This window comes from Oncorhynchus clarkii, chromosome 4 (genome assembly GCF_045791955.1).
Source record: "Oncorhynchus clarkii lewisi isolate Uvic-CL-2024 chromosome 4, UVic_Ocla_1.0, whole genome shotgun sequence".
NCBI classification, from domain to species: Eukaryota; Metazoa; Chordata; class Actinopteri; order Salmoniformes; family Salmonidae; genus Oncorhynchus; species Oncorhynchus clarkii.
Genome location: NC_092150.1, coordinates 10,970,532 through 10,996,758, shown reverse-complemented (window position 1 = coordinate 10,996,758; position 26,227 = coordinate 10,970,532). Strand labels below are relative to the sequence as shown.

At 44.0% G+C, this 26,227-nt stretch overlaps 1 protein-coding gene across 2 annotated transcripts in view; it reads left to right on the top strand.

The window, feature by feature from the left end:
* Positions 1–26,227, top strand: part of LOC139406412 (phosphatidylinositol 4-phosphate 3-kinase C2 domain-containing subunit alpha-like) — a 71,573-nt gene that overhangs the window by 6,730 nt on the left and 38,616 nt on the right. For both annotated transcript variants that reach the window (XR_011633984.1, XM_071148965.1), the window contains exons 2-6: positions 2,447–3,645; positions 15,333–15,427; positions 16,054–16,214; positions 20,046–20,166; positions 23,037–23,148. Coding sequence is in view for 1 of the 2 variants with exons in the window: in XM_071148965.1 (XP_071005066.1) it covers positions 2,536–3,645; positions 15,333–15,427; positions 16,054–16,214; positions 20,046–20,166; positions 23,037–23,148 (1,599 nt within the window). In the remaining variant the exon portion in view is untranslated. The remainder of the gene's footprint in view (positions 1–2,446; positions 3,646–15,332; positions 15,428–16,053; positions 16,215–20,045; positions 20,167–23,036; positions 23,149–26,227) is intronic.

The following is a 26,227-nucleotide window of genomic DNA, read 5'->3' as shown; positions in this document are numbered from 1 at the left end:
TTGAGAAGGGTGAACGCACGAGCGCCGATCTTCAGCTTTCTTGGTGCATAAACATGCAGGAAGATTCTTAGGAAGCTAAAGCTATTGCTAACCTTTTTTATTTAAACATTTTTAAAACACTGTTCCATATCACAACAATAATGTAATGCGACTACTAACTGTCAATTTCTGGATAAGATTGCAGTTGGTCAGATCAGCACACCAGCGAATAGCTAACGTTGCACCACAAGTCAGATGGCTCGTTGCCGAAAATGGTGCATGTTCAAAATGATAACCGGCTAATGTTAGCTAGCTACGTTGGCTATTAGCTCCTATCTGATATCTTAGCTTCATGTTTTTCTAGCTAGCTAACATAGTAGCTAATATAGCTAGCTAACACAGTTCTTGTGATCTTTGCTAACAGTTCACATAGCTAGCTTTCTATTGCATGCATGTCTGGGTGGGCATGTTGACACAAGCCTTTATTCGTCAATTAACTAAACAAATATTTGCAATAGGAGTTTGGTTTTGGTCACTGGATAATGGGCTAGCTTGTTGCTTGCTGCTGATTGTCTCAGACACTCCTCGGCATTGTGCAGTGCTCGTGGCTCAGGCGGTGAGTGGGAGGTACAATAGCAGCAGCTTTACTATCGGCAAAGACTACAAAAGGACTATCGACACGATAATTCAGCTCGGCCTATTATCGGTCGTTCTGTCATTTATATTGCATATAGTCTTGCATTCGCTCATTCTTCCTCAGTGACCCTTACTTTGAATGTCATTGGCAGTCCTTCTGCAAAGCTTCAAGATAAAAAATCTATATAGGCCTGATCCCTTACTGCAGCCCTTTCGATTCAAACCTCTCCTCGGGGACCCTCAGCCGTTCCATATGTTTGAACTATTCCAGAGCTAGCACACCTGATTCAACGTGTCAACTAACTGTCAAGCCCTTGATTGAGGTGAGCTATTTTAATGCTACAACAAAACTATCAAATGTTTGAAAACCACTGGCCTAACCTATAGCATGAACAGATGCCATAGCCCACTGCATCTACTCCAAGTATAGGCTACTTTTTAAAAGGAAGACTGAGGGCAAAACTTAACAAACTGCATATTCTAGGCTACATGATGTTGAGTCAAAAAAATAAAAATCATCCAGTACCACCACTCTGCCTTCCTGTTTTCTTTACCCAGATCAAACTCGGTCGACGTCTGTCTGGCAGAGCTGTCTGTCTCACAAAGCTGCTAGACAAATGTTTGACTGCTGTTCCCTCCGTTGGTTTGCCACCGCTGGAATCTCTGCCCAGGATCTGATATTAGTACAGCTGATAAGACAATCTTGGGCCGTAGCATACAAAATGATACAGAGAGAAAGAGACCCGTCTGGCTGCCTTTCATGCCAAATTCCTCACGTACAATGGCGCTAGGCTAGCTGGAGATCCCATGCACAGCTAGCCTTCACCACTATGGGAGGGGAGCTCAGGAAAGGGCTGTGTTGCCTGGGGGGAGAACTCTGACTGAGGGCCTGGGTAGTGAGGAGAATAGGAGCGCTGTGTCGTTTTTGAGGAACTCAATGAATGCACACGTTGCAGCCAGGGAGAGGTTTTTATCACAACACATAGGCCACAATGTTCTGCACCATACTGCTGAGATTTGTGACAGAAGACAACAAATACAAAAAACAGGCACTGTAATATCATGGTATTATCATTTAGCCTGTCTATGAAACATTTTATACGACATCATCATTTAACTACCTACCCGTATCATGGTTGTCAATTTTCAGGAAGAAGTAAGCCTCTGATAACATGGCTATTGCTTGCTGCTGTATGAGACAGACAATCAATTTCAATGAAAAGGGTATGCAGTAGATGTGTTGGCCTGATTCTCAACTCTTCACTCCAATAACACACACAAGCCAAATAACAGTCACTTATGACATTGATCCGTACTGTAGCTACACTCAGTGAAATCAGTAAGAAAGATGGTTTATTTTGAAGCACATTGTACTATAGTGTGAAACCCATGTGACAGTCCTTGTGCTAGTCAGGCGCAGTAAACTTTAACAGGCCTTTTATGGTCTCCACCTTGACCCTGACTGTGCATCATTGTGTATGTGGGGCTGTCAGGGATTTTCTCTCTGCTGTCTCTACATGTTGAACACCTTCGATACTTCAGGATGTCAGTAAGCCTCTTGCTCTGTTGTTTTTACAAGTCACAGTCAAAGGTCCCGTGTGATTATAGCTGATAAATCTTGGTAATACATTGTTCCCTTACAGCTAGGCTATTTAAAATGTAACGGCATTCGGATCGGCTAGTTTTTTTTTGTCTTGCAGACTTTACTATTGGCTATGGAAATGGCTCCCTAAATGCAGAACAGATGCCTCTGTCGGACCCTGTCGTGGTTGTAGACTGTTCCTGGTGATGGCTGTATTGTGACTTGCTCTCTTTTCTCGTCCTTTCCCAGGTGTTTGAATAAACAAATCTCCCGTCTGACCCATTTGTAACCCGTGCTGACTACAAACTCCACTTACATGGCACCCTCAAATTGACATCATGGCCCAGATATCCAGTGGTAATGGGTTGAAGCTGGACGTGACCCAGCCCATGGGGGTTGTGGGTAAGGAGGAGGCCCTTCGCATGGAAGCGGAGGCCTTAGCGAAACTACAAAGGGAGAAGAGACACACGCTCCCGGCGACCACTGCCGCTCCAAGGCCCACTCCTTCCTCCAGCAGCCGACCAGAGAAGGACCTCATAGTCTTCCCCGATGCCAAGAAGCAGGCGGAGAAGGACAAGTTCCAGGACATCGACGTAGACAAGCTGACCAATGAGGAGCTGGAGAAGCTCCTGCTGGACGACAGCTTCGGGGCCAACAGCGGCAAGGCCTCGCGGCCCTCCTCGCTGCTGGGATTCAACCTCAGCGCCTCCTACCCGGGGGGCCAAGCTACCTCTCCCTTCCCCAACGGCCAGTGGACGCCTTCCATCCTCTCCACCCCCTCTGGCTCCGGCGTGTCCACACCAACCCACCATCAGGCTCCCATGTTCCCCTCTGCTCCGTTCTCCAAGCCCCAGACCTGCTCCTTCCAGAATGGCTTTTCTCCAGCCATGCCGCCCTACATGGGCTTGCCTGGCCCGCAGACCTCCTTCATGGCCTTCACTCCCATCCAGCAGCCCGGAGCCATGGTGTTCCATCAGCCCACCGTCACCCCGGAGATGGCCAAGCTCTTCCACAAGATCCACAGCACCTCGGAATACTTGAAGAACGGCAGGTCAGCCAGTACTGACCTGGATGCTGCCCCGACCTGTGCCGTGTCGCTGGCGCCCAACCCACCGCCACCTGCCGTGGAACCACTTGCCGTCAGCCGCTTCGAGTGGCTGGACCTGGACCCGCTCAACAGGTGCAAAGCTGAGGGTGATGAGGGCACCTCACCGGCACCGAGCGGCACCGTGACTGTAGTGGGAGGGCCAGCCGGCGGGGACCCCTGGGACGCCGTGCTGCTAGATGAGACTGAGGGAGGGGCTGGCGGCAGCAGTCCACCAACTGAGGTGAAGGGTCATCTCGCAAGTCGCTCTCAGCCTCGGCAGTTGTCGGTAGGGGCGGGGGTCACCAGGAGCCACTCCCTCACAATCCCAGATTCCGCTTCCCAGCACAAGCCAAACAATCAGGTATGTCTAGTACTCTACTTGCATAAGACAATCATAAAAACTCTAAAACTGAAACCTCAATTTTTGTCCCTAAAGCAAATACCACTAGCCAAGCAATCAGTAATGGTTGCAATGCCCATTGCCCACACAATGGCTGTGTTTAGACAGGCAGCCCAATTCACTAATTGTCTCTCTTGACCAATCAGATCAGCTCTGAAAAATATCTAATGTGAAAAGGTCTGATGCGATTTGTCAAAAGGCCAATAAGTGGAAAAAAATATCAGAATTGGGCTGACTGTCTAAACGTAGCCCTTGTGACAAGCCAAAACAAATGGGCAAGATTCTAGCACAATAAAATAATTTTAAAAGGGTTCAACAAAGCCCAGCCAAAACAGCTAGGTAACAAGTCCCACATCATACCAGCACTGCCAAAACATACATTTTGACTCCCAAAGCATGTAGTCTGGTATGGTTGCCCACACTTTGTGAAGGCTTGACCTCCTATACTTCCACTTTTTTTTTATCCTTTTTGAGAGGAAAGATGCTCTTTCTACTCTAAATCGGTCTCTTTTTAATCAACATTTCTGAGATTTGGGACAGGACCGAAGGCATGTGACGCAAAATACCATTCGCCTCCATTTTCCTATAAGTGAGCAACCATCTGTCTGAAGCATTTGTCAGTGGGTTTGAGCTCAACTGAAGGGAGGCCACAAAACAATTCTAACTTCTCTATATACACAATGACTCGTCTATCACTTTTTATTTACCGTGTCTCTTCCCTTTTAGTCTGGTTTAGTCAGAAAAGAGATTTCGTAATGAGAGAATAAATGAGTAATAAGGAATAAAGGCGTTGCCTGTATGTATGTGTGTGGCGTTCCCAGAAAGCCCACTTCCTGTCTCATTGTGTTTCTGTGTCGGAACAGGACAATTGGCTGCTGTCACATTCTTCCCACAGAAAGACTATAATTTCCGTTCTGCATGAGATGATTGTCTTAAATATAAACGGCGTCATTTGTTTATTTCCCCCACTGTCTCGGAGGCATAGTAAGCAGGACACCTGCTTTGTTTACTGTACATTGACTATGATGGTCCAAAGTAGTGCACTATGAAGTGAATAGGGGGACTTTTGTGATATCACCTTTATGAACCTCTTGATTTCTATTTACCACCACAAACCGATGCTGGCACTAACACCGCACTCAACGAGCTGTATAAGGCCACAATCAAAGAAGAAAATGCTCATCCAGATGTGGTGCTCCTAGTGGCCGGGGATTTTAATGCAGGGAAACTTACATCCGTTTCAACTTATTTCCACCAGCATGTCTCCTGTGCAACTAGGGAAAAAACTCTAGACCACCTCTACACGCAGAGACACATACAAATCTCACCCTCCATTTGGCAAATCTGACTTAATCCATCCTATTAATTCCTGTTTACAAGCAAAAACTCAAACAGGAAGTACCAGTGATGCGCTCAATATAGAAGTGGTCAAATAACGCGGATGCAAAGCTACAGGACAGTTTCGCTAGCACAGATTGGAATATATGACTAATCCCATGGCATTGAGGAGTTTACCACATAAGTCACCGGCTTCATTAAGTGCATGGATGATGTCGTCCCCACAGTGGCAATACGTACATATCCTAACCAGAAGCCATGGAGTACAGGCAACAGCCTTACTGAGCTAAAGGCTAGAGCTGCCGCTTTCAAGGAGCGGGGCACAAATCTGGACACTTATACAAATAAATCCTGCTACACCCTTCGACGAACTATCAAACAGGCAAAGCATCAGTACAGGACGCAGATCAAATCCTACTACACTGGCTCTGACGCCCGTCACTATCACAGATTACAAAGGGAAACCCAGCCACAAGATGCCCAGTGATGCAAAGCTCTCTTCGAGGCAAGGAACACGGAACCTTGCATGAGCGCACCAGCTGTTCCCGGACAATGTGAGTAAAACCTTTTAAACAGGGTAACATTCACAAGGCCGCGGGGCCAGACCGATTGCCAGGACGCATACTCCGAGCATGTGCTGACCACCTAGTGCTGACCTTCACTGACATTTTCAACCTCTCCTTGACCCTGTCTGTAATACCCACGTTTCAAACAGACCACCATAGTCCCAGTGTCCAAGCTTGCCAAGGTTAGTTCCTTAGTGTCCACATAACTAAGGACCTATTATGGTCCAAACACACCAAGACCGATTGCCAGGACGCATACTCCGAGCATGTGCTGACCACCTAGTGCTGACCTTCACTGACATTTTCAACCTCTCCTTGACCCTGTCTGTAATACCCACGTTTCAAACAGACCACCATAGTCCCAGTGTCCAAGCTTGCCAAGGTTAGTTCCTTAGTGTCCACATAACTAAGGACCTATTATGGTCCAAACACACCAAGACAGTCGTGAAGAGGGCATGACAACGCCTCTTCCCCCTCTGGAGACTGAAAAGATTTGGCATGTGCCCTCAGATCCTCAGTTCTACAGCTGCACCACTGAGAGGATCTTGACTGGTTGCATCACTGCTTGGTATGGCACCTGTTCGGCATTTGACGGCAAAGCGTTAGAGGGCAGTGCGAATGCCCCAGTACATCACTGGGGCAGAGCTCCCTGCCATCCAGGACCTCTATACCAGGCGGTGTCAGAGGAAGACCCTAAATATTGTCAGATTCCGGCCACCCAAGTCAGTCTGTTCTCTCTGCTACCACACGGCAAGCGGTAGCAGTCTCTAAGACCAAAAGGCTCCTGAACAGCTTCTACCCAAAAGCCATTAAACTGCTGAACAGTTAAACAGTTTCTGCTTACCTTTACCTACATGTACATACACTCAGCATCAAACAAAAAACGTCCCTTTTTCAGGACCCTGTCTTTCAAAGATAATTCCTAAAAATCCAAATAACTTCACAGATCTTCTTTGTAAATGGTTTAAACACGGTTTCCCATGCTTGTTCAATAAACATACACCTGTGGAATGGTCGTTAAGACGCTAACAGCTTACAGACGGTAGGCAATTAAGGTCACAGTTATGAAAACTTAAGACACTAAAGAGGCCTTTCTACTAACTCTGGAAAAACACCAAAAGAAAGATGTCACAGTTGACATGAGAAGACGTTTCTTTTTTTTGATGAGGTTAGTACTACAAACCAAACCTACATATTACCTCGCTCAATCACTGCAACTACCTCGTGCCCCAGTACACTGACTCGGTACCGTTACTCCTTGTATGTAGCTCATTGTAATTTTATTTTGTTACTATTATCTTTTCATCTATTAGTGTGTAAGTAAGCATTTCACTGTAAAATCTACACTTTTAGTATTCGGCACGTGACAAATAAAATTCGATTTAACAAATATCTGTGAAATGTCAGATTTACCTAAAACCCTTTCAATGTGTCTGTCACCAACTGTATACCATTAGTTGAGAACTAGGTCCAGTTCACTCTGCTGTCTGTTTTTCTGTGAACGTTTATGGCTGCCTGTCCTATGTCTGTATGTTAAACATACTACTGTTACATAACGTGTTGTCTGGATGTGTGCATTCATGTCGATCTGTACATGCTTTCGCCTTAACAGTGTGTTGCCCTAGTTTGCTAACCTAGCTGCCAGGCAGCAGTAATGTTGGTATAGCCTAAACGGGGACAAGCCCATACAGCTCCCCACCATGCCCCACTGCAGACTCATCTGACAAGCCCCAGAGCGGCCCAGCGTTGCCATGGCAGCAGGCGCTCTCATGTAGGCAGAGTGTTTAATACTGTGAGAGTGCTGGTGGGCAAAGCACTACTCTCAACCAGCATGGCACAGTGGTGTAGTGTTACCTTCTACAGACCAAGACACCCCTTATCGGTTTCCAGACCCATAGTAATCTGGCCCACAACCTATCACAGTCAACTCCCTACTCGAGCCAGAGTGCTATTTTGTTACCTTCCAGATTAACAGGTTGGGTGTAAGGAAGCCTGTTGTTGATAACACTACAAGGGCTGGCATCAAATGTTGCAAAGCAGGTGGAGTTTGTTTCTGTGGTAATGTTTGCTCTTGTATTAAATTAAACAAGTGCGCTTAGTTCAGGAGGTAACAATTGTATTTACATCTGCCTGTTTTTTTTGTTGTTTGTTTTTTCTCTCTTTGACAACCTGTGGTAGCTAAGCCCAGGGCCGGGCCCTTGTATTGAAGAACCAAAGTCAAGCAAACAACATTAACTGCTCAAACAACGGATATGTCTCAGATTTAAAAAAAAACATTTAGTCAGGCCAGCTCCCCCTGCAGTTTGTATTGGAAAGCCGAGAGGACTTCCCAGCATGCTGTAAGCCCAGGGGACATCACCATCTGCAACAGAGCACTGTAGTGCACCATAGAGTTCAGTCATTGCGAAGTCAAGACTTTTGTACGCACAGAACGCCTGTGTCGTCACAGCAGAGTACTAGCTAGGACTTGCCTGTTACGACAGGCTATGGTGCTTGTTTCTGTGTGTGGGGACAGTGGATCAATGGGCACAGTTGATGAATGGACGCATTTCAGTTGTACAACTGACTAGGTCAGTATATCCCTTTCCCAATATGTAACTTTTTGGGTGACCCGACCACATTCACATAGAAATTTGAGTTATATATCTGTCATTCTCATTGAAAGCAAGTCTAAGAAGCAGTAGATTGGTACTGTGTGTTATTTCTATTGTTCCCATTCTTTAGTTTTTTTAAAATATTTTTACTTTCAGTTTTGTACACCAGCTGAAAATACAATATTTTTGGTTATGGGAAAACATATTTCACAGCGGTTTAAATGGCACAATGATTCGCTACACTATACTTGCTTATTTTGTGACATATAAACTGAAATTAGGCAAACTATTAGAATTTTAGAAACCAGGAAATGGCAGAGCAGTTATGACTAAATTATAATTCTCGTGCAGCATACTGATTGATCTCTTCCATACGCCCTGTGTGGTGGTGTATCGATGGGCCTACAGAGTGACGATGGATACAAGTGAACTCTGTGTCTTCACCTCTCACCCGGTTTTACTTTCAACAAACAGGAAGTACATCGTGGGTAAAAATTGTGGGTGAGGGAAACAACACCAATGGCATCCTCTGAAATAGCTGGTGAAGTCCTAGCTAGACAACAACTGCAACCTTTGTTGAAAAATTTGATTTCTATAATTCCTCAGTGGAAGTTTAAACTAGAGAGAAATCATTGACTTCCTCTTTCAAATCAGGAAGTTAGACTTCATTTGGTCAGCTGGTTCTCTTGACCTAGTTAACCAGGGCCAACCAAGAATGGTGAAGAGGTTGAGGAAAGTACAATAGACTCCTGCCGGTGGAAGTCTATAGTATTACTAAACCACTAATAACCTGGGCTAGTGAAGTAGGTACCATTCTAGGACTGCTACAGGCAGCAAAACTGGACAAGCCTGGGACAATAAAGTGGTTTACTGTTTACTCTTAAGACTGACCTAAGACGGAGGAGCTGTAAAGCAGACTGGACCTGACTTAGAACAGTAGGGTGGACTAAAGCAAACCACATTAGATTAATGATATGTGAGTCACATGGGCCTTACCCATCCTCTCTCTCACTCACTTACTCACCCCTGTCAGACAATGAAACAGAGAATACAAAGACGGGCCTGTCTAACATCCCGGTGTCTGTCCTGAGGTGGGATGTGAGTGAACACACCGCTCACAATGCCTCATTGGATTATCTTTGAATGTTTGTTTTCAATGAATGGATTGTGTATAAAAACACACACTGCTAATCCCTCACTCCTTTCTTGCCTGGCTAGATGGGATGTACAAGGTGCTTGGTGAGAGCGAGAGATTGGGGTCTCAGCCAAGTCGACGCTACTAGCACACTGCTTTGTAAATGTTTCATTTTAATACTATTTCGGGTCAAAACCATGTTTGTCTCTGTAAAAGTTCTCCGCAACAAATACTTAAACTTTTTTTTTTTTTTTTTTTTTTTTTCCAACGGAAAGCTAAAATAAGCATTTTCTTATTGGACAAGTCCAGGTAGTCTTTCCATATTCCAGTCGGTTGTCTGCCGTTTGGCACCTAATGAACACGACCCTGATGCCACTTCTAGGTTCAGTCACATTTCATGTCCGAGTTGTTGGTTTTGCTTGTGTAAAGTTAAGAACCGCTGAGCAAAGTGAGCATTATTTTATGAGCTAATCTGCTCTGTTCTTCACCCGCTGAATGACCAACATGAAGAAGGCAGACTCTTATGTTGCAGTACAGCATTACCATTGTACTACTCATTTCATCAGTTACAGATAGACAGCCATAACATCCTGTTATTATAAACAACTGGAAAGATGGGACCTTCTCTATAAACAAAACTGACATTACCTTGCTGGCCATTAAGTGTGCGTGTTTAGATTTTGCATAGATCTCTTAACATGGAAGTGTAGAATCAAATTTTATTTCACATGCTTTGTAGACAACAGCGAGTAGAATGTAGGGAGTAGAAAATAACATGGCTATATACAGGAAGTACCAGTACCAAGTCAGTGTGCAGGGGTATGAGGTAATTGTGGTAGCGATGTACTGTACATATAGGTAAGGGTAAAGTTACTAGGCAACAGGATAGATAATAGACAGACAGTAGTAGCAGCAGCGTGTGTGTGTGGGTGCCATCTTAACTATGGTTAAGATGGTGCCCGACAGAGGGGCTCCGATAAAACATTGGAGGTTTCTTTTTTTTTTTTTTTTACTCAAATGTTCTTAATCAGTTTGTTTTCATGCATTACTACATGCACCCAGGTATTGGGATACGAAATAAAAACAATTAATTATAATATTTTGATAAAACAATATACAGTGCATTCTGAAATTATTCAGACCCCTTGACTTTTTCCACATTTTGTTACATTACAGCCTTTATTCTAAAATATATTTATATATATATAAATATATTATATATGAATATAAATGTTTATGTTCCCTCATCAATCTACACACACTACCCCATAATGACAAAGCAAAAACAGGTTTTTAGAAACTGGAAATATCACATTTACGTAAGTATTCAGACCCTTTACTCAGTACTTTGAAGCACCTTTGGTAGCGATTACATCCTTGAGTCTTCTTGGTTATGATGATACAAGCTTGGCACACCTGTATTTGGGGAGTTTCTCGCTTTCGCTGCAGATCCTCTCAAGCTTTGTCAGGTTGGATAGGGAGCGTCGCAGCACAGCTATTTTCAGAACTCATATGTTTGCTCGTGTTCAAGTCCGAGCTCTGGCTGGGCCACTCAAGGAAATTCAGAGGACATTCAGAGCGATGAAGCCACTCCTTTGTTTGCTTGGCTGTGTGCTTAGGGTCATTGTCCTGTTGGAAAGTGAACCTTCACCCCAGTCTAAGGTCCTGAGTGCTCTGGAGCAGGTTTTAATCAAGGATCTCTCTATCTTTCCCTCGATCCTGACCAGTCTCCCAGTCCCTGCTGTGAGAAAAATATCCCCACAGCATGATGCTACCACCACCATGCTTCACCGTATGGATGGTGCCAGGTTTCCTCCAGACGTGACGCCTGGCATTCAGGCCAAAGAGTTCAATCTTAGTTTCATCAGACCAGAGAATCTTGTTTCTCATGGTCTGAGAGTCTTTCAGTGCCTCTTGGCAAACTCCAAGCAGGATGTCATGTGCCTTTTGCCGAGAAGTGAATTCCGTCTTGCGACTCTACCATAAACGCCTAATTAGTGGAGTGCTGCAGAGATGATTGTCTTTCTTGAAGGTTCTCCCATCTCCACAGGTGGCCAGCTCTATAAAGAGACTTGGTGGTTCCAAACAGAGGCCACTGTGTTCTTGACGAACTTCAATGCTGCAGAACATTTTTTGGTACTCTTCCCCAGATCTGTGCCTCAACACAATCCTGTCTTGGCGCTCTATGGACAATTCCTTCCAACTCATGGCTTGGTTTTTCTGTTTTTAATACATTTTCTAAAAGCTGTTTTCATTATGGGACATTGTATGGGGGGGGGGAGTATTAAATTCATTTTAGAATAAGGCTGTAATGTAACCATGTGGGAAAAGTCTAGGGGTCTGAATACTTTCTGAATGCACCAACGATACCAGCCCACAGAATGACATGGATGGAATGGGCGATAAGATGTTGATTTTAATTTAGAACAACAATAGTGTAATGTTTGTTATGCCTCTTTATCAGAATTGGCGCTCATGTTAATAATTTGACCGTGTGCCTTGCGAATTGATGCCATTCTCTTATGTTTATCTTTTGTAAAAAGAAGCTGTTACAGAACTGTTATTGACTGTAACTCTATCACTAATCAAATGTATTGCAAGGGAAACGAAAATATGCTATGTGTTGCATTAGGCCTTCAGAATAATACAAAACATATCCTTGACTCGATCAAAGTTGATGAGCAGGAAAGGAACAATGCCAGTCAGGCCCACCTCAACTATGCCTACATTTTTTATTTTTATTTTACCTTTATTTAACTAGGCAAGTCGGTTAAGAACAAGTTCATTATTTTCAATGACGGCCTAGGAACAGTGGGTTAACTGTGGTGTTCAGGGGCAGAACGACAGATTTGTACCTTGTCAGCTCGGGGATTTGAACTTGCAACCTACCGGTTACTAGTCTAACGCTCTAACCAATAGGCTGTTAACCTGTTAACCTATAGACTATAGATAGATAGATAGATAGATTTTTTTATTTTTATATAAATGGACAATAATCTGAGTGACTTAGGCCTATCAGTTTGTACAGGAAGAGATGTAATTTACAGATGCCTGGAAAGGAGCATCACTTTATCAAATCCTCCTTCAGAGTCACATGCATGTAAGACATTTTAATTTCTATATAGTATCAGAAAGAACCAGCAGAACATGCTCTATGACATTTTATTAGTGTCATATAACTCTCTCAATTGAAGAGGTGCAGCTCTATTTCCAACTGTCACTTTTTCCAAGAATATCCGTGCTGTTCATGCATTCAGAACATGACCACTTGCAACATAAAACATAAAAGCAAAAAAAGCAAAAACCAATAACATACAATTAAAATATGCTATTCTGTCATCAATGAATGGGCAATAGACACCTGACAAACTGATAATGGTGCATGTGACTTCAATGAACTGAATGAGGAAGAGGGTGATTGAATTTGATCTGAATTCTGAGGGTGAAGAGGATGATTGAATTTAGAACAATAGTGTAATGATGAAGAGTCGTGGGCGGTCTTATTTTATTATGAAAGATTGATATGACTCAGGAAATGATATACCATTTATAGACGCTGAGTACAACCATACAATAGCAAGCCCAACCAAACAAATGGATACACTGACAGCATTGCAAATGTTGCAGAATTTAGATGAGTTGGATGGCGGGTTGGCTATTGAACTTGAAATCGACGTTGCTGATGGAAAGTAATCTGATTCTGATGTTGACTTCGAGCCTCTGCCTCCGATGCCTGAGTCTCGCCGCAGAAAAACAACAGAGCCAACAGACGTTGATCCCAACTGCCACGGTGAGACAGGAGTCTGGGAGGGATGGCACGGTGAGACAGGAGTCTGGGAGGGATGGCACGGTGAGACGAGTCTGGGAGGGATGGCACGGTGAGACAGGAGTCTGGGAGGGATATCACGGTTTGGGTAGAAAGTTTGACATGCAGATGTTGCAGAATATCAGATTGTACTGTTGCTTATGCGCACAGAAAAGGAAACCGTACATGAGACATGTTTATGGATGAACTCAAAGCATTTATTGTACTCTTGTGTGTCCGCGGAATGTGGAGTCATTTTGGTATGATAGGTATGGGGTGGACCTTTTTCCCCAGAGAACATGCCACACAACCTCTTTAGAGAGGCCATGCCACACGTGCGTTATGTGCACACAAAACAAGCCCCCTAAACTGAAGTTCAATCAATTTTGTTTGTGGGGCTTGCTCGCACAAAGCCCCGAAAATGTGTACCGACTGTGGCCACGAAGCATAAAGAGAAGACTAGATTGATTCATGTGAAAAGGCCACAATACAGTTTCCAATACGATCAACAAATTACTTTATATCTTGTCATGAATTTTTTTTATGGAATTCATCCTTTATGATTGTTCATGCGCTGGTGCTTTTGTTTAGGCAAATCATTGCACCTGGGGTTGTTTTATTATTTATTATTATCATCTTTTTAATTTCTACTTTGTGAAACAGAGCTGTAACTGGACTTTTCCTATTAACTCTATTACTAATCGAATCTACAAATAAAGTTTATCAAATGGATTACATTAGTGTTTTTATTGTAAAGGAAACTAAAATAGGCTATAGGACTACATTTTATTGTAAAGGAAACAAAACCAAAAAAATCCTGATATTTCTTCGTGCAATGAATCTTCTACAATAGTTTACACTGTTAATCAAGTGTTGGTGCTTATGTTTGAGCACCGCCCGGCAACGTTCTCTAGCGCAGGGGATCCCAAACTTTTTCACTCTGGGGGAAGGCCCCCCTTCCAGCATTGGCGAACAACCCAGATGTGAGTGCTATGGGGTGATAGTCATTTTAGACAAGTTACCTTAGTGTTCTTGGGCACAGGGACAATGGTGGTCTTGTTGAAACATGTAGGTATTACAGACTGGGTTGAGGATGGGTTGAAAATGTCAGTGAAGACTTGCCAGCTCGCTCGTCAGTGCATGCTCGGAGTACGCGTCTTTGGTAATTCATCTGGCCCTGTGGTCTTCTGAATGTTAACCTGTTTAAAGGTTTTCCATCGGCTACAGAGAACGTGATTGGCTCTCCAGGTGCAATTACTTTGCTAGTGGAATGTTGTTCAGTGTAAAGCTGTGCTCTGATGCCACTTTTAGTCCGTGTCCTAGAAATCACACATTTGTGTTTTTGGTTTAAAATGTAACACACATGGAACAACACACGAAAGGGACTCTGCATACCAGGCATTTTTGTTACCCTCCCCAATTCCCTCTGAGCAGAATCAGTCATTCTCTTTCATGCATCGTGATGTCACTGAATTCCAGCGCTCCTCTGTGTGCATCGTGATGTCACTAAATTCCAACACACCTCTTGTGCGGTTGTGCCAAATCACAGTAGACGATGAAGAGGAGGCGGGACTTTTGCTGGTAATTTCCTGTTGCACAGGAAAGGAAACGCATTCTTAGATGGCTAGTTTGTAAAATTATGGGGCGTACTTCCTGCCAGTTCCCGGCAGCTTTCACACTACATCCAGGAATCCCAGAACTCAATTCTTAGGGGGGTCCTTTTAGTGTGTGTGTGTAGCTTTTTGCCCCAGTCTCTGCCCTTCCTGACTTGATGTTTATTCACTCGATGGGATTCAATGCGTTCATATCAAAATGTCTCCTCATTATTTAAGCCGTCAGCATACACTTCTCCTAAACACCTCAGTTACTTTGGGGAAAATGCACAAGACTAAATGAATAGAGCCTCAGTCAGTTTGTATAATGTGTAAATGTATTTGTGGATTGGTCCAATTTAGTGTTAGGGTGCTCATTTGTATTTCCTGTCTTTATTGCAAGTTTTTGTGTGTTAATCTGTTTACAATACATACATACATACATACATACATACATACATACATACATACATGACTAACCGAACACCAATTAAATTCCATATGAAATGAACACCAGTAAACATATACACCATCACAATGGAGGTTGAAATGTGTGTTTTGGCCCATGTACCGTTTTTCAGGTTGCTTACTGTTGTGTTGTGTGTCGTTGTCTCGCAGCACGATAAGAGACCTGTGAGAGTACTGTACAACGCCCTGGAGGAGAAGGAAGCCCAGAACCTAGAAGTTGTAGCCTTCTGTGAAGACGTAGCAACGTAAGCCACCGTGTGTGTGTGTGCTATAATGTTTGAATGATTCGGTATGCAGCCTCACTCCAGTCCTTTCAGGGTGCAGTGATGAATATCTGTGCTCTGGGAATCACTCTGACATGATGAACACCTGCATTACACTACACACACACACACACACACACACTATTCAATAAACACAGATATGCAACAAATATCAGCAAAGCAGAAGAGTTTTTGAAGTTCTTTGGATCCCAAAAGGAAGTACGGGGCAGTAAAAGTGCGCCAGGTAGCCTAGTGGTTTGCGCGTTGGGCCAGTAACTGAAAGGTCGCTGGTTCGAATACCTGAGCCGACATGGTGAAAATCTGCTGATGTGTCCTTAAGCAAGGCACTTAATCTGCTCCAGGGGCGGCATATGTCTGTCTGACCCTGTAAAACAACACACTAGATAGGTGCAGTGAAATGTATGTGAAAATACATGTTTTATTTTTTTATGGGAAGTTAAGTAGGAGAATGGATCATAAATGGATCATCTACTAGTTTATGGGTGTATAACTTCTAGATAAGCTAATTTAAGGAAATACAAATAAGATAATTAAGAATATGAAGTTTATGAACGGTAAAGATGACATACTGGCTTCTTTTTTTTCAGCCTGAGGTCAAAGTTCACCCATGATGACCTCCACACCAACCCGGGGTATGTGCTGAGTGCAGTCATCCCTCAGAGGGACGGGGGCGGGGACAATGGCTGTAGCGTCAAGGTGTCCATCGAGATCTCCGAGTCCCAGGAGCCTGTCACCTTCACCTGCGATGGTAAGGACAATAACACAATACACCTACTAACATTGCTAAATCCCATAAACGTTCTCAAAATTCCCAGGTTCTCCAGAAATCCCGATAGGAGAGTTCCCGGGAATCAGGAGGGGAAACAGAATCCTCCAAACGGGATTTCTGGAAAACCTGGGAATTTTAGGAACGTTTCTTTGCAACCCTGACCCAAACATAGGTGCTCCATGGTCCCCGATCCTGAGTGTGCAGGCTTTGTGGTGGACAACTTTATACCCATAAAAGTATGCAATGACATCAATTGGCCTCTTTTAAAAAAAAATATTTTAATTTAAATTTTTTAGAATGGAGCTCTTCCAGGTTTCAATAACCCAACTCCAATTCATTTTACTTTTCTATTTGTATCTGAGGCATTTCCCTTTTTAAGACTGATAGAAGATAAGAACACTGGATGAGAGGTCTGAAGGAGGAAGCAGCATTCGGGATCAGCCAGTTTACTATTATCATTTTTTTTAAATATGTTTTGTTGTTGTGGGAATATGCCACATTCCCTCTCCTCACATAAAAGGTTGGGCCCCTGCCCCAAAGGCCTTCTCTATACCCTTGTCCCTGTGTCGCACCAAAGGCCTTCTCTGTACCCTTGTCCCTGTGTCGCCCCAAAGGCCTTCTCTATATCCTTGTCCCTGTGTCACCCCAAAGGCCTTCTCTATACCCCTGTCCTGCAGTAGTTACTGTATAAGGCCTTCTCTATACCCCTGTCCTGAAGTAGTTAATGTATAAGGCCTTCTCTATACACTTGTCCTGCAGTAGTTACTGTATAAGGCCTTCTCTATACTCCTGTCCTGCAGTAGTTACTGTATAATGCCTTCTCTATACACTTGTCCTGCAGTAGTTACTGTATAAGGCGTTCTCTATACCCTTGCCCTGCAGTAGTTACTGTATAAGGCCTTCTCTATACACTTGTCCTGCAGTAGTTACTGTATAAGGCGTTCTCTATACCCTTGTCCTGCAGTAGTTACTGTATAAGGCCTTCTCTATACACTTGTCCTGCAGTAGTTACTGTATAAGGCCTTCTCTATACACTTGTCCTGCAGTAGTTACTGTATAAGGCCTTCTCTATACACTTGTCCTGCAGTAGTTACTGTATAAGGCCTTCTCTATACCCTTGTCCTGCAGTAGTTACTGTATAAGGCCTTCTCTATATTATCTTCTCATTCATCCAAAGGGCTTTTCGTTTACTCTCTGGGGGTGCGTTGTCATTGGCTGACCCCAGGTTTGTAGCTCCGCCTCCGAGGCAACCCCTCCAAAGCCAGTCACTGATCTCTCTTGGCCCGCACACTGTGACCAAGTTCTCTGATGGAGTCTGTCCTGGACTCCCTGGGCCCTGGCAGCGAATCAACACCAACCTTTTGTGTGTGGATAATACTGACTGTGTTATGAGCTTAGGCGCTGTCTGTCCCCACTGAGGACTCTAGCTGGGAAGCTACAAATGGCATCCCTCCCTTTCCTCACATGATGTCTGTGTTTCATCTGTCCTAATTGCCTTCTTTTTTTTTTTTAACCCTCTGTGCCAAACAAACTGGTATCGTTTGCTATTTCGTGTGTGGTGCGTGTGTGTGTGCCCAGTCCTGCTGACCCAGTCTCTCTCTGTTCCTCACTAACTGGTCACACTGTCTCTTCCTTCCCCTGTACTGTACGGCCAGGCCTGATTCGCTGGCCACACCGCCGCCTCCTCAGTTCACTTCCTGGTTTGCTACCCAATTGTGCTGACCCACATTGTTGTGTTTAGATTCCCTTGATTGGTCACAATGGAAAAGCCAAGGTCGTATATATCGGCACACAGGAACACTGGCCTTCAGTTCTCTATTCTATTAGAAGAGAGGTGTGCAGGAGAGCAGGCTGAAAAGTTGTTTGTTTTCTTTCCCTGTCTCTTGCTTCTCTAATCTGTGGCGTTCCTCTCTTTGTCGTCAGGTAGGCCGGGCCCCTTTCTTCCACTTCCACCAGCGTTTTACCAGCTTCCTAAATGTGACACGTGGAAAAGTAAACCGGGGGGGGGGGACGACCCATTCCCAGACAACTCTTTCCCAGACAACTCTTTCCCAGACAACTCTTTCCCCGACAACTCTTTCCCCAACTGCTACTGTTGCAGCTTCTCTGCTCTCCGCTGACACTCTTACTGTATTTAACAGCCAATCAGAGCCGAGCTGGCTTCTGTTACCGGGGAGATAATGACTTCTTTCTTAGGCTAGAATCTCCAACAGCAAGATTTAGGTTAGTGATACCCTGGTGTGGGGAGAGGGGAAACCCTGGGAACTGGCTGAGGTGGATGTCTTGTGGCTTTGAGTGTTGGATGCCACCTTAATCAAATCATCTCTTTTTAACTCTGCTGCAGTTCTCTGAAATGCACTGGCCATCATACTCTCTCTCTTATTATCTTCTGGTATGTTCTTTCTCTCACTTGTTATGTTCTCCTTTTGCCTAGCATCCTGCTGTGTTGCTAGACTAGTACTGTAATCATAGACACCAATCCGGCTTTAGACCAGACCAACCCCCTAACACCCATGTTGGTCTGTGTGACCTTGCACGTCTCAAACATTCCAGCACAATGTGTGAGTTTGTAGAGTCTTTTTTATTTTTTTATTTTATCAACACACACCCTCGGAAATGCCAGCCTGGTCCCAGATCTGTTTGTGCTGTCTCTCCTCCTCCTATGACCAGGAGGCAAGGCAGCACCAGCAGATCTGGGAACAGGCTACCAAAAGGCCCCCCTCTTCGGTCGTTGATGATTTTAGCCTCCCAAGTATCCCTAGAAAGCCACCTCACAGCACCCACCCACTACCAAGGCGTGACCAATCAAAACACGCTCTGAATCCCTCTAGTATTGGTACCTTAATCCGGTCCATTCCTCAGTGGGTGTGGGGTTGTTATTGCTGGAGAGCCCGGGGTGATTTTTCGTGTGTGTGTGTGTGTGTGTGTGTTGGCATCAAACGGAGAAGGCAGTAACCCCCCGCCAGAAGTGGCAGATCTGTTGTGTGTCAGGTTTCACACACACACACACACACACACACATATATTTCCTAGAAGGAGACATGCTGACATGTGTTTTCCAATAACAGAGTACTGTAGCATCTTGAGATCTGGATTCGGTTAACTGTTTTTATTGAATAAGGGAAAATGGTAATAGAATATGAATTAGCCTGGTCCTAGATCTGTTTATGATATCTTGACAACTCCTATACGGTCATTATCATGACTATAGAAGTTGGCAAGACAGGTCTGGGAACAGGTTAAGTATGAGTATAATCCGTCCAAGAGGCCCTCCATGGTATTAAACATTTTTTTTAACTTCTGTCGGGCCAATTATTGACTGTTTTTACATGAGTGATCATTTCGGACATAGTTCCATTGAGCCTCTTGGACTTGGAATCTTCACTTATTGCGTGGATCACTAGATCTATCCTCCTCCTTTAATTAAAATCTGCTCCCCTCCTACCTGTGACTAGACATAGACAAAGGCCATCTTGCTTTATGCCTGATGCCCCTTAGTAGTGTGAGATGCAGCCTATGACCCTGTTCAAATTCTTTACATGTGCATTCTTCCTTTCTCCCTTTCTTGTGTTCACTGATTACAAATGAGTGGACCATTGAAAGCCCTGTGGTGGAGGGCTGGCGCTCACCAATCATGTCTAATCAGTGATTACTTCAAAGAAGGGAAAAGGGAAGGATACACTTTACAGGTCTGTGTATGCAATTATGCTTGTTTTAACCATCCTTCCTCTCCCCCCCTTTTCTCTCTCCCCTCTTTTAATCTCTCTCTCTCCTCGCTCTCTCTCCCACCCACCACCTTCTACCCCATAGTGAGTTCTCCTGTGGAACTCCTCATCATGCAGGCCCTATGTTGGGTTCATGACGACCTCAACCAGGTGGATATTGGCAGCTACGTCCTCAAGGTCTGCGGCCAGGAGGAGGTGCTGCAAAAGTGAGTTCTGTACATACTCAGAAACCTCACTGACCCCTGCGTTTCCCACAATCCCGCCTCAATGTCCCCTGGCAGAGAGAGGGGAGTGAGATAAAAAGAAGGATATCAATAAGATCACTGCCAACATTCCACAAGCAGGGAGCTATTTGTCTTTTAATTGTGTTAGGAAAATGTTTCCTTTTGGCCATTTTGCAGGGGATACTTTTTACTAATAAACAACGGAGGGGTTGCGCAATAGCAGGTCTTAGGCACATTGTGTGTATACTTATACGTGCGCACATTTTGAGTGCTTTGTGTCTCGCTACAAGTTCGTGTGTGTGTGTGTGTGTGTGTGTGTGTGTTATCAAGACTCTCCCAGCCTTGTCTGGTCTTGGCAAGCCCTCAGAAAGTGATGGAATTAGACTCCGACAATGTTTCCATTGTTCCCTGCTAAGCATAGCATCTCAAGTCAGGTCCCCCTCTCACTCTTTAGATTCATGAAACTCTAACTTTTAAGTGGGTGTTAAGTGTTTAGCCTCTTTGGGCTAGGGGGTGGTATTTTGTCTTCCTGATGAAAAGCGTGCCCAAAGTAAACGGCCTGCTACTCAGGCCCAGAAGCTAGGATATGCATATAATTGGATTTGGATAGAAAACACTCTAAAGTTTCTAAAACTGTTTAAAATAATGTCTGTGAGTATAACAGAACTGAAATGGCAGGCAAAACCCAGAGGACAACCCCCCCCCCCCCCCCATCATACCACTGATTCAATGGCAGGTACTTTAATAATAGGGCGAAATCGTGCCTGATTGCAGTTCCTAGGGCTTCCAGTAGATGTCAAGTCTTTAGAAAGAGTTTCAGGCTGGTTTTTGGAAGAAGAAAAAAAATTCTAGGTGGCTTCCATTTTGGCTGTAGTGTTTTCAAGCGCGTGAATTAGAGCTCGTTCTTTGGTATTTATCTCTGGTAAAGACAATAACGATTCTCCGTCTTAAATTGTATCATTTATTTGCGTATTAGGGTACCTAAAGTTTGATTATAAACGTTGATAGACTTGTTTGGATAAGTTTATTGGTAACGTTTGGGATTAATTTTGTATATATTTTTATATATTTTGAAGGAAGGAAACCGAGTGGATTATTAACTGAAGCTCGCGCGCCAGCTAAAGTTTTTATGGATATAAAGAAAGACATTATCGATCAAAATTACCATTTGTAATGTAACTGGGACCTTTAGGAGTGCCAACAGAAGAAGATCTTCAACGGTAAGGCATATATTATATCGCTATTTCTGACTTTCATGTCGCAACTCCCTGGTTGAAAATGATTTGTTATGCATTTGTGTGCTGGGTGTTGTCCTCAGATAATCACATGGTTTGCTTTTGCCGTAAAGCCTTTTTGAAATCTGACATGGCGGCTAGATTAACAACAAGTTAACTTTTTATGGCTGCAGGGGCAGTATTGAGTAGCTTGAATGAAAAGGTGCCCATTGTAAACAACCAGCTCCTCAGTCTCAGTTGCTAATATATGCATATTATTATTAGTATTGGATAGAAAACACTCTAAAGTTTCCAAAACTGTCAAAATATTGTCTGTGAGTATAACAGAACTGATATTGCAGGCGAAACCCTGAGGAAAATCAAAACAGGAAGTGGCTTCTATTTTGAGAACTCCATGTTCCATAGCCTCCCGTTGCTGGATTTAAAGGGATATGAACCAGATTCCTTTTCCTATCGCTTCCCCAAGGTGTCAACAGTCTTCAGATATAGTTTCAGGCTTTTATTTAGAAAAATGAGCCAGAACGATAACATCGCGTCAAGTGGTCACGTGAGTTTTGCTTGCGCAACAGAATTTGGATAGCTATTGCTTTTCCCTCTCCTACTGTGAAAGACATTTGCGGTTGATATATTATCGATTATATACTTTGAAAACAACCTGAGGATTGATTATAAAAACATTTGACATGTTTCTGTGGACATTATGGAAACTATTTGGAATTTTTGTCTGCGGTGACTCTTTCCTGTGGATTTCTGAGACAAACAAACGGAGGTATTTTGGATCTAAAAATAATCTATAGAACAAAAGGAACATCTGTTGTGTAACTGGGAGTCTCGTGAGTGAAAACATCCGAAGATCATCAAAGGTAAACGATTAATTTGATTGCTTTTCTGATTTTCGTGACCGAGCTACCTGAATCTAAGTGTACTTAATGTTTATCGTGCGATCGATAAACTTACACAAACGCTTGGATTGCTTTCGCTGTAAAGTAAATTTCAAAATCTGACACGACAGGTGGATTAACAAAAGGCTAAACTGTGTTTTCCTATATTGCACTTGTGATTTCATGAATATAAATATTTATAGTAATATTTATTGTATGTAGTGCTATGCTATTCAGCGGTTGTTGATGACACTTATACCGATATCAGGATTGCAGCCATAACAAGTTAAGCTTTATTTTGATGTATTGCACATGTGATTTCATGAAAGTTTAATATTTATTGTAATTTAATTTGACTGATCACTGATCCGCAAGAAGTTAAACAAGATGCTGGAAGTCCCACTGTAGCCTATAGGATGTCTAGGTGGATCCACCATCATTTTGCTGACATCATTCCATCCTTTGATCTATATATATCAAAAGGAGAGGTGGTAAGGGCTAGGGCCTGAAGGCTAAAATGGAACTGGGCCCGTGCCTCACAATTGTTTGAGCATAAGGATATTACTGCCGGGTGTCGTTCATTTGAGCAGGCAACAGGAAACATTTAAAAATGGATTGAAAAGACAGAAGAACATGAGTGTTTCTTTTTGGACCAAGGTGATCCCTGTTTTTTTCCGATTGGTGCCATGATATCATATTGACCTTTGACCCCTATGGTCCTGTGTCCTCTCCATAGTAAACACAGCCTGGGCAGCCACGAGTATGTACAGAGCTGCAGGAAGTGGGAAGCAGAGATCAAGCTCCAGCTGCTCTCCCAGAGCACCATGAGAAGGGATCTGGCACGATCGGTAAGACCCAAACCAACAAACCAATCAGCAACGTATCACTTTGGTGAGTGTGCGTTTGTCACAAAGAAAGACCAGCTAGAGGTCAGAGGCCTGGAGGAAGGTCAATGAAACAGACAGACGTCCAGAAAGACAAACTTTCAGACTTGCGGAGAGAGAGACCGACAGGTAGACTTGCGGAGAGAGAGACCGACAAGTAGACTTGCGGAGAGAGAGACCGACAGGTAGACTTGCGGAGAGAGAGACCGACAGGTAGACTTGCGGAGAGAGAGACCGACAGGTGGACTTGCGGAGAGAGAGACCGACAGGTAGACTTGCGGAGAGAGAGACCGACAGGTAGACTTGCGGAGAGAGAGACCGACGGGTAGACTTGCGGAGAGAGAGACCGACGGGTAGACTTGCGGAGAGAGAGACCGACGGGTAGACTTGCGGAGAGAGAGACCGACGGGTAGACTTGCGGAGAGAGAGACCGACGGGTAGACTTGCGGAGTGAGAGACCGACGGGTAGACTTGCGGAGTGAGAGACCGACGGGTAGACTTGCGGAGAGAGAGACCGACGGGTAGACTTGCGGAGTGAGAGACCGACGGGTAGACTTGCGGAGTGAGAGACCGACGGGTAGACTTGCGGAGTGAGAGACCGACGGGTAGACTTGCGGAGTGAGAGACCGACGGGTAGACTTGCGGAGTGAGAGACCGACGGGTAGACTTGCGGAGTGAGAGACCGACGGGTAGACTTGCGGAGTGAGAGAGACCGACGGGTAGACTTGCGGAGAGAGAGAGACCGACGGGTAGACTTGCGGAGAGAGAGAGACCGACGGGTAGACTTGCGGAGAGAGAGAGACCGACGGGTAGACTTGCGGAGAGAGAGAGACCGACGGGTAGACTTGCGGAGAGAGAGAGACCGACGGGTAGACTTGCGGAGAGAGAGAGACCGACGGGTAGACTTGCGGAGAGAGAGAGACCGACGGGTAGACTTGCGGAGAGAGAGAGACCGACGGGTAGACTTGCGGAGAGAGAGAGACCGACGGGTAGACTTGCGGAGAGAGAGAGACCGACGGGTAGACTTGCGGAGAGAGAGAGACCGACGGGTAGACTTGCGGAGAGAGAAAGATATCTCACATCAATAGCTAGAGAAACTGCAGTCCAAACTCGGTCCTCAGCCCTTAAATGTGCCTTGCCCAAGCGAGGGAAAGTAATGATCGGAGAGACAACGTTCTTGGTGGAAATCTTGAAGTTGAGCTTAAAAACAACCAATCTAAAGCTATTAATGTACCTAGTAAGCTAAAATAGCTAGCTAGAACTCCTGTCAGGTAGCTTGCTAGTTACAGTTACCCATAGCTGGCCAGCTAGTTTTATTGTTTGGTCATTTATTCCAATACATTTCAGAATTGCCAAAAATATGTTAATGAAGCTAGCTACGTTTTTATAGGCTACTCACTACAAGACTAAGCCAATTTGCCAATGCTAAATTCATCTATATACAGTGCCTTGCGAAAGTATTCGGACCACTTGAACTTTGCGACCTTTTGCCACATTTCAGGCTTCAAACATAAAGATATAAAACTGTATTTTTCTGTGAAGAATCTACAACAAGTGGGACACAATCATGAAGTGGAACGACATTTATTGGATATTTCAAACTTTTTTAACAAATCAAAAACTGAAAAATTGGGCGTGCAAAATTATTCAGCCCCTTTACTTTCAGTGCAGCAAACTCTCTCCAGACGTTCAGTGAGGATCTCTGAATGATCCAATGTTGACCTAAATGACTAATGATGATAAATACAATCCACCTGTGTGTAATCAAGTCTCCGTATAAATGCACCTGCACTGTGATAGTCTCAGAGGTCCGTTAAAAGCGCAGAGAGTTGTGAAGAAGTTTAAAGCCGGATTTGGATACAAAAAGATTTCCCAAGCTTTAAACATCCCAAGGAGCACTGTGCAAGCGATAATATTGAAATGGAAGGAGTATCAGACCACTGCAAATCTACCAAGACCTGGCCGTCCCTCTAAACTTTCAGCTCATACAAGAAGACTGATCAGAGATGCAGCCAAGAGGCCCATGATCACTCTGGATGAACTGCAGAGATCTACAGCTGAGGTGGGAGACTCTGTCCATAGGACAACAATCAGTCGTATATTGCACAAATCTGGCCTTTATGGAAGAGTGGCAAGAAGAAAGCCATTTCTTAAAGATATCCATAAAAAGTGTTGTTTAAAGTTTGCCACAAGCCACCTGGGAGACACACCAAACATGTGGAAGAAGGTGCTCTGGTCAGATGAAACCAAAATTGAACTTTTTGGCAACAATGCAAAACGTTATGTTTGGCGTAAAAGCAACACAGCTGAACACACCATCCCCACTGTCAAACATGGTGGTGGCAGCATCATGGTTTGGGCCTGCTTTTCATCAGCAGGGACAGGGAAGATGGTTAAAATTGATGGGAAGATGGATGGAGCCAAATACAGGACCATTCTGGAAGAAAACCTGATGGAGTCTGCAAAAGACCTGAGACTGGGACGGAGATTTGTCTTCCAACAAGACAATGATCCAAAACATAAAGCAAAATCTACAATGGAATGGTTCAAAAATAAACATATCCAGGTGTTAGAATGGCCAAGTCAAAGTCCAGACCTGAATCCCATCGAGAATCTGTGGAAAGAACTGAAAACTGCTGTTCACAAATGCTCTCCATCCAACCTCACTGAGCTCGAGCTGTTTTGCAAGGAGGAATGGGAAAAAATGTCAGTCTCTCAATGTGCAAAACTGATAGAGACATACCCCAAGCGACTTACAGCTGTAATCGCAGCAAAAGGTGGCGCTACAAAGTATTAACTTAAGGGGGCTGAATAATTTTGCACGCCCAATTTTTCAGTTTTTGATTTGTTAAAAAAGTTTGAAATATCCAATAAATGTCGTACCACTTCATGATTGTGTCCCACTTGTTGTTGATTCTTCACAAAAAAATACAGTTTTATATCTTTATGTTTGAAGCCTGAAATGTGGCAAAAGGTCGCAAAGTTCAAGGGGGCCGAATACTTTCGCAAGGCACTGTATATATTTTAGCAAGCTCGTGTTATC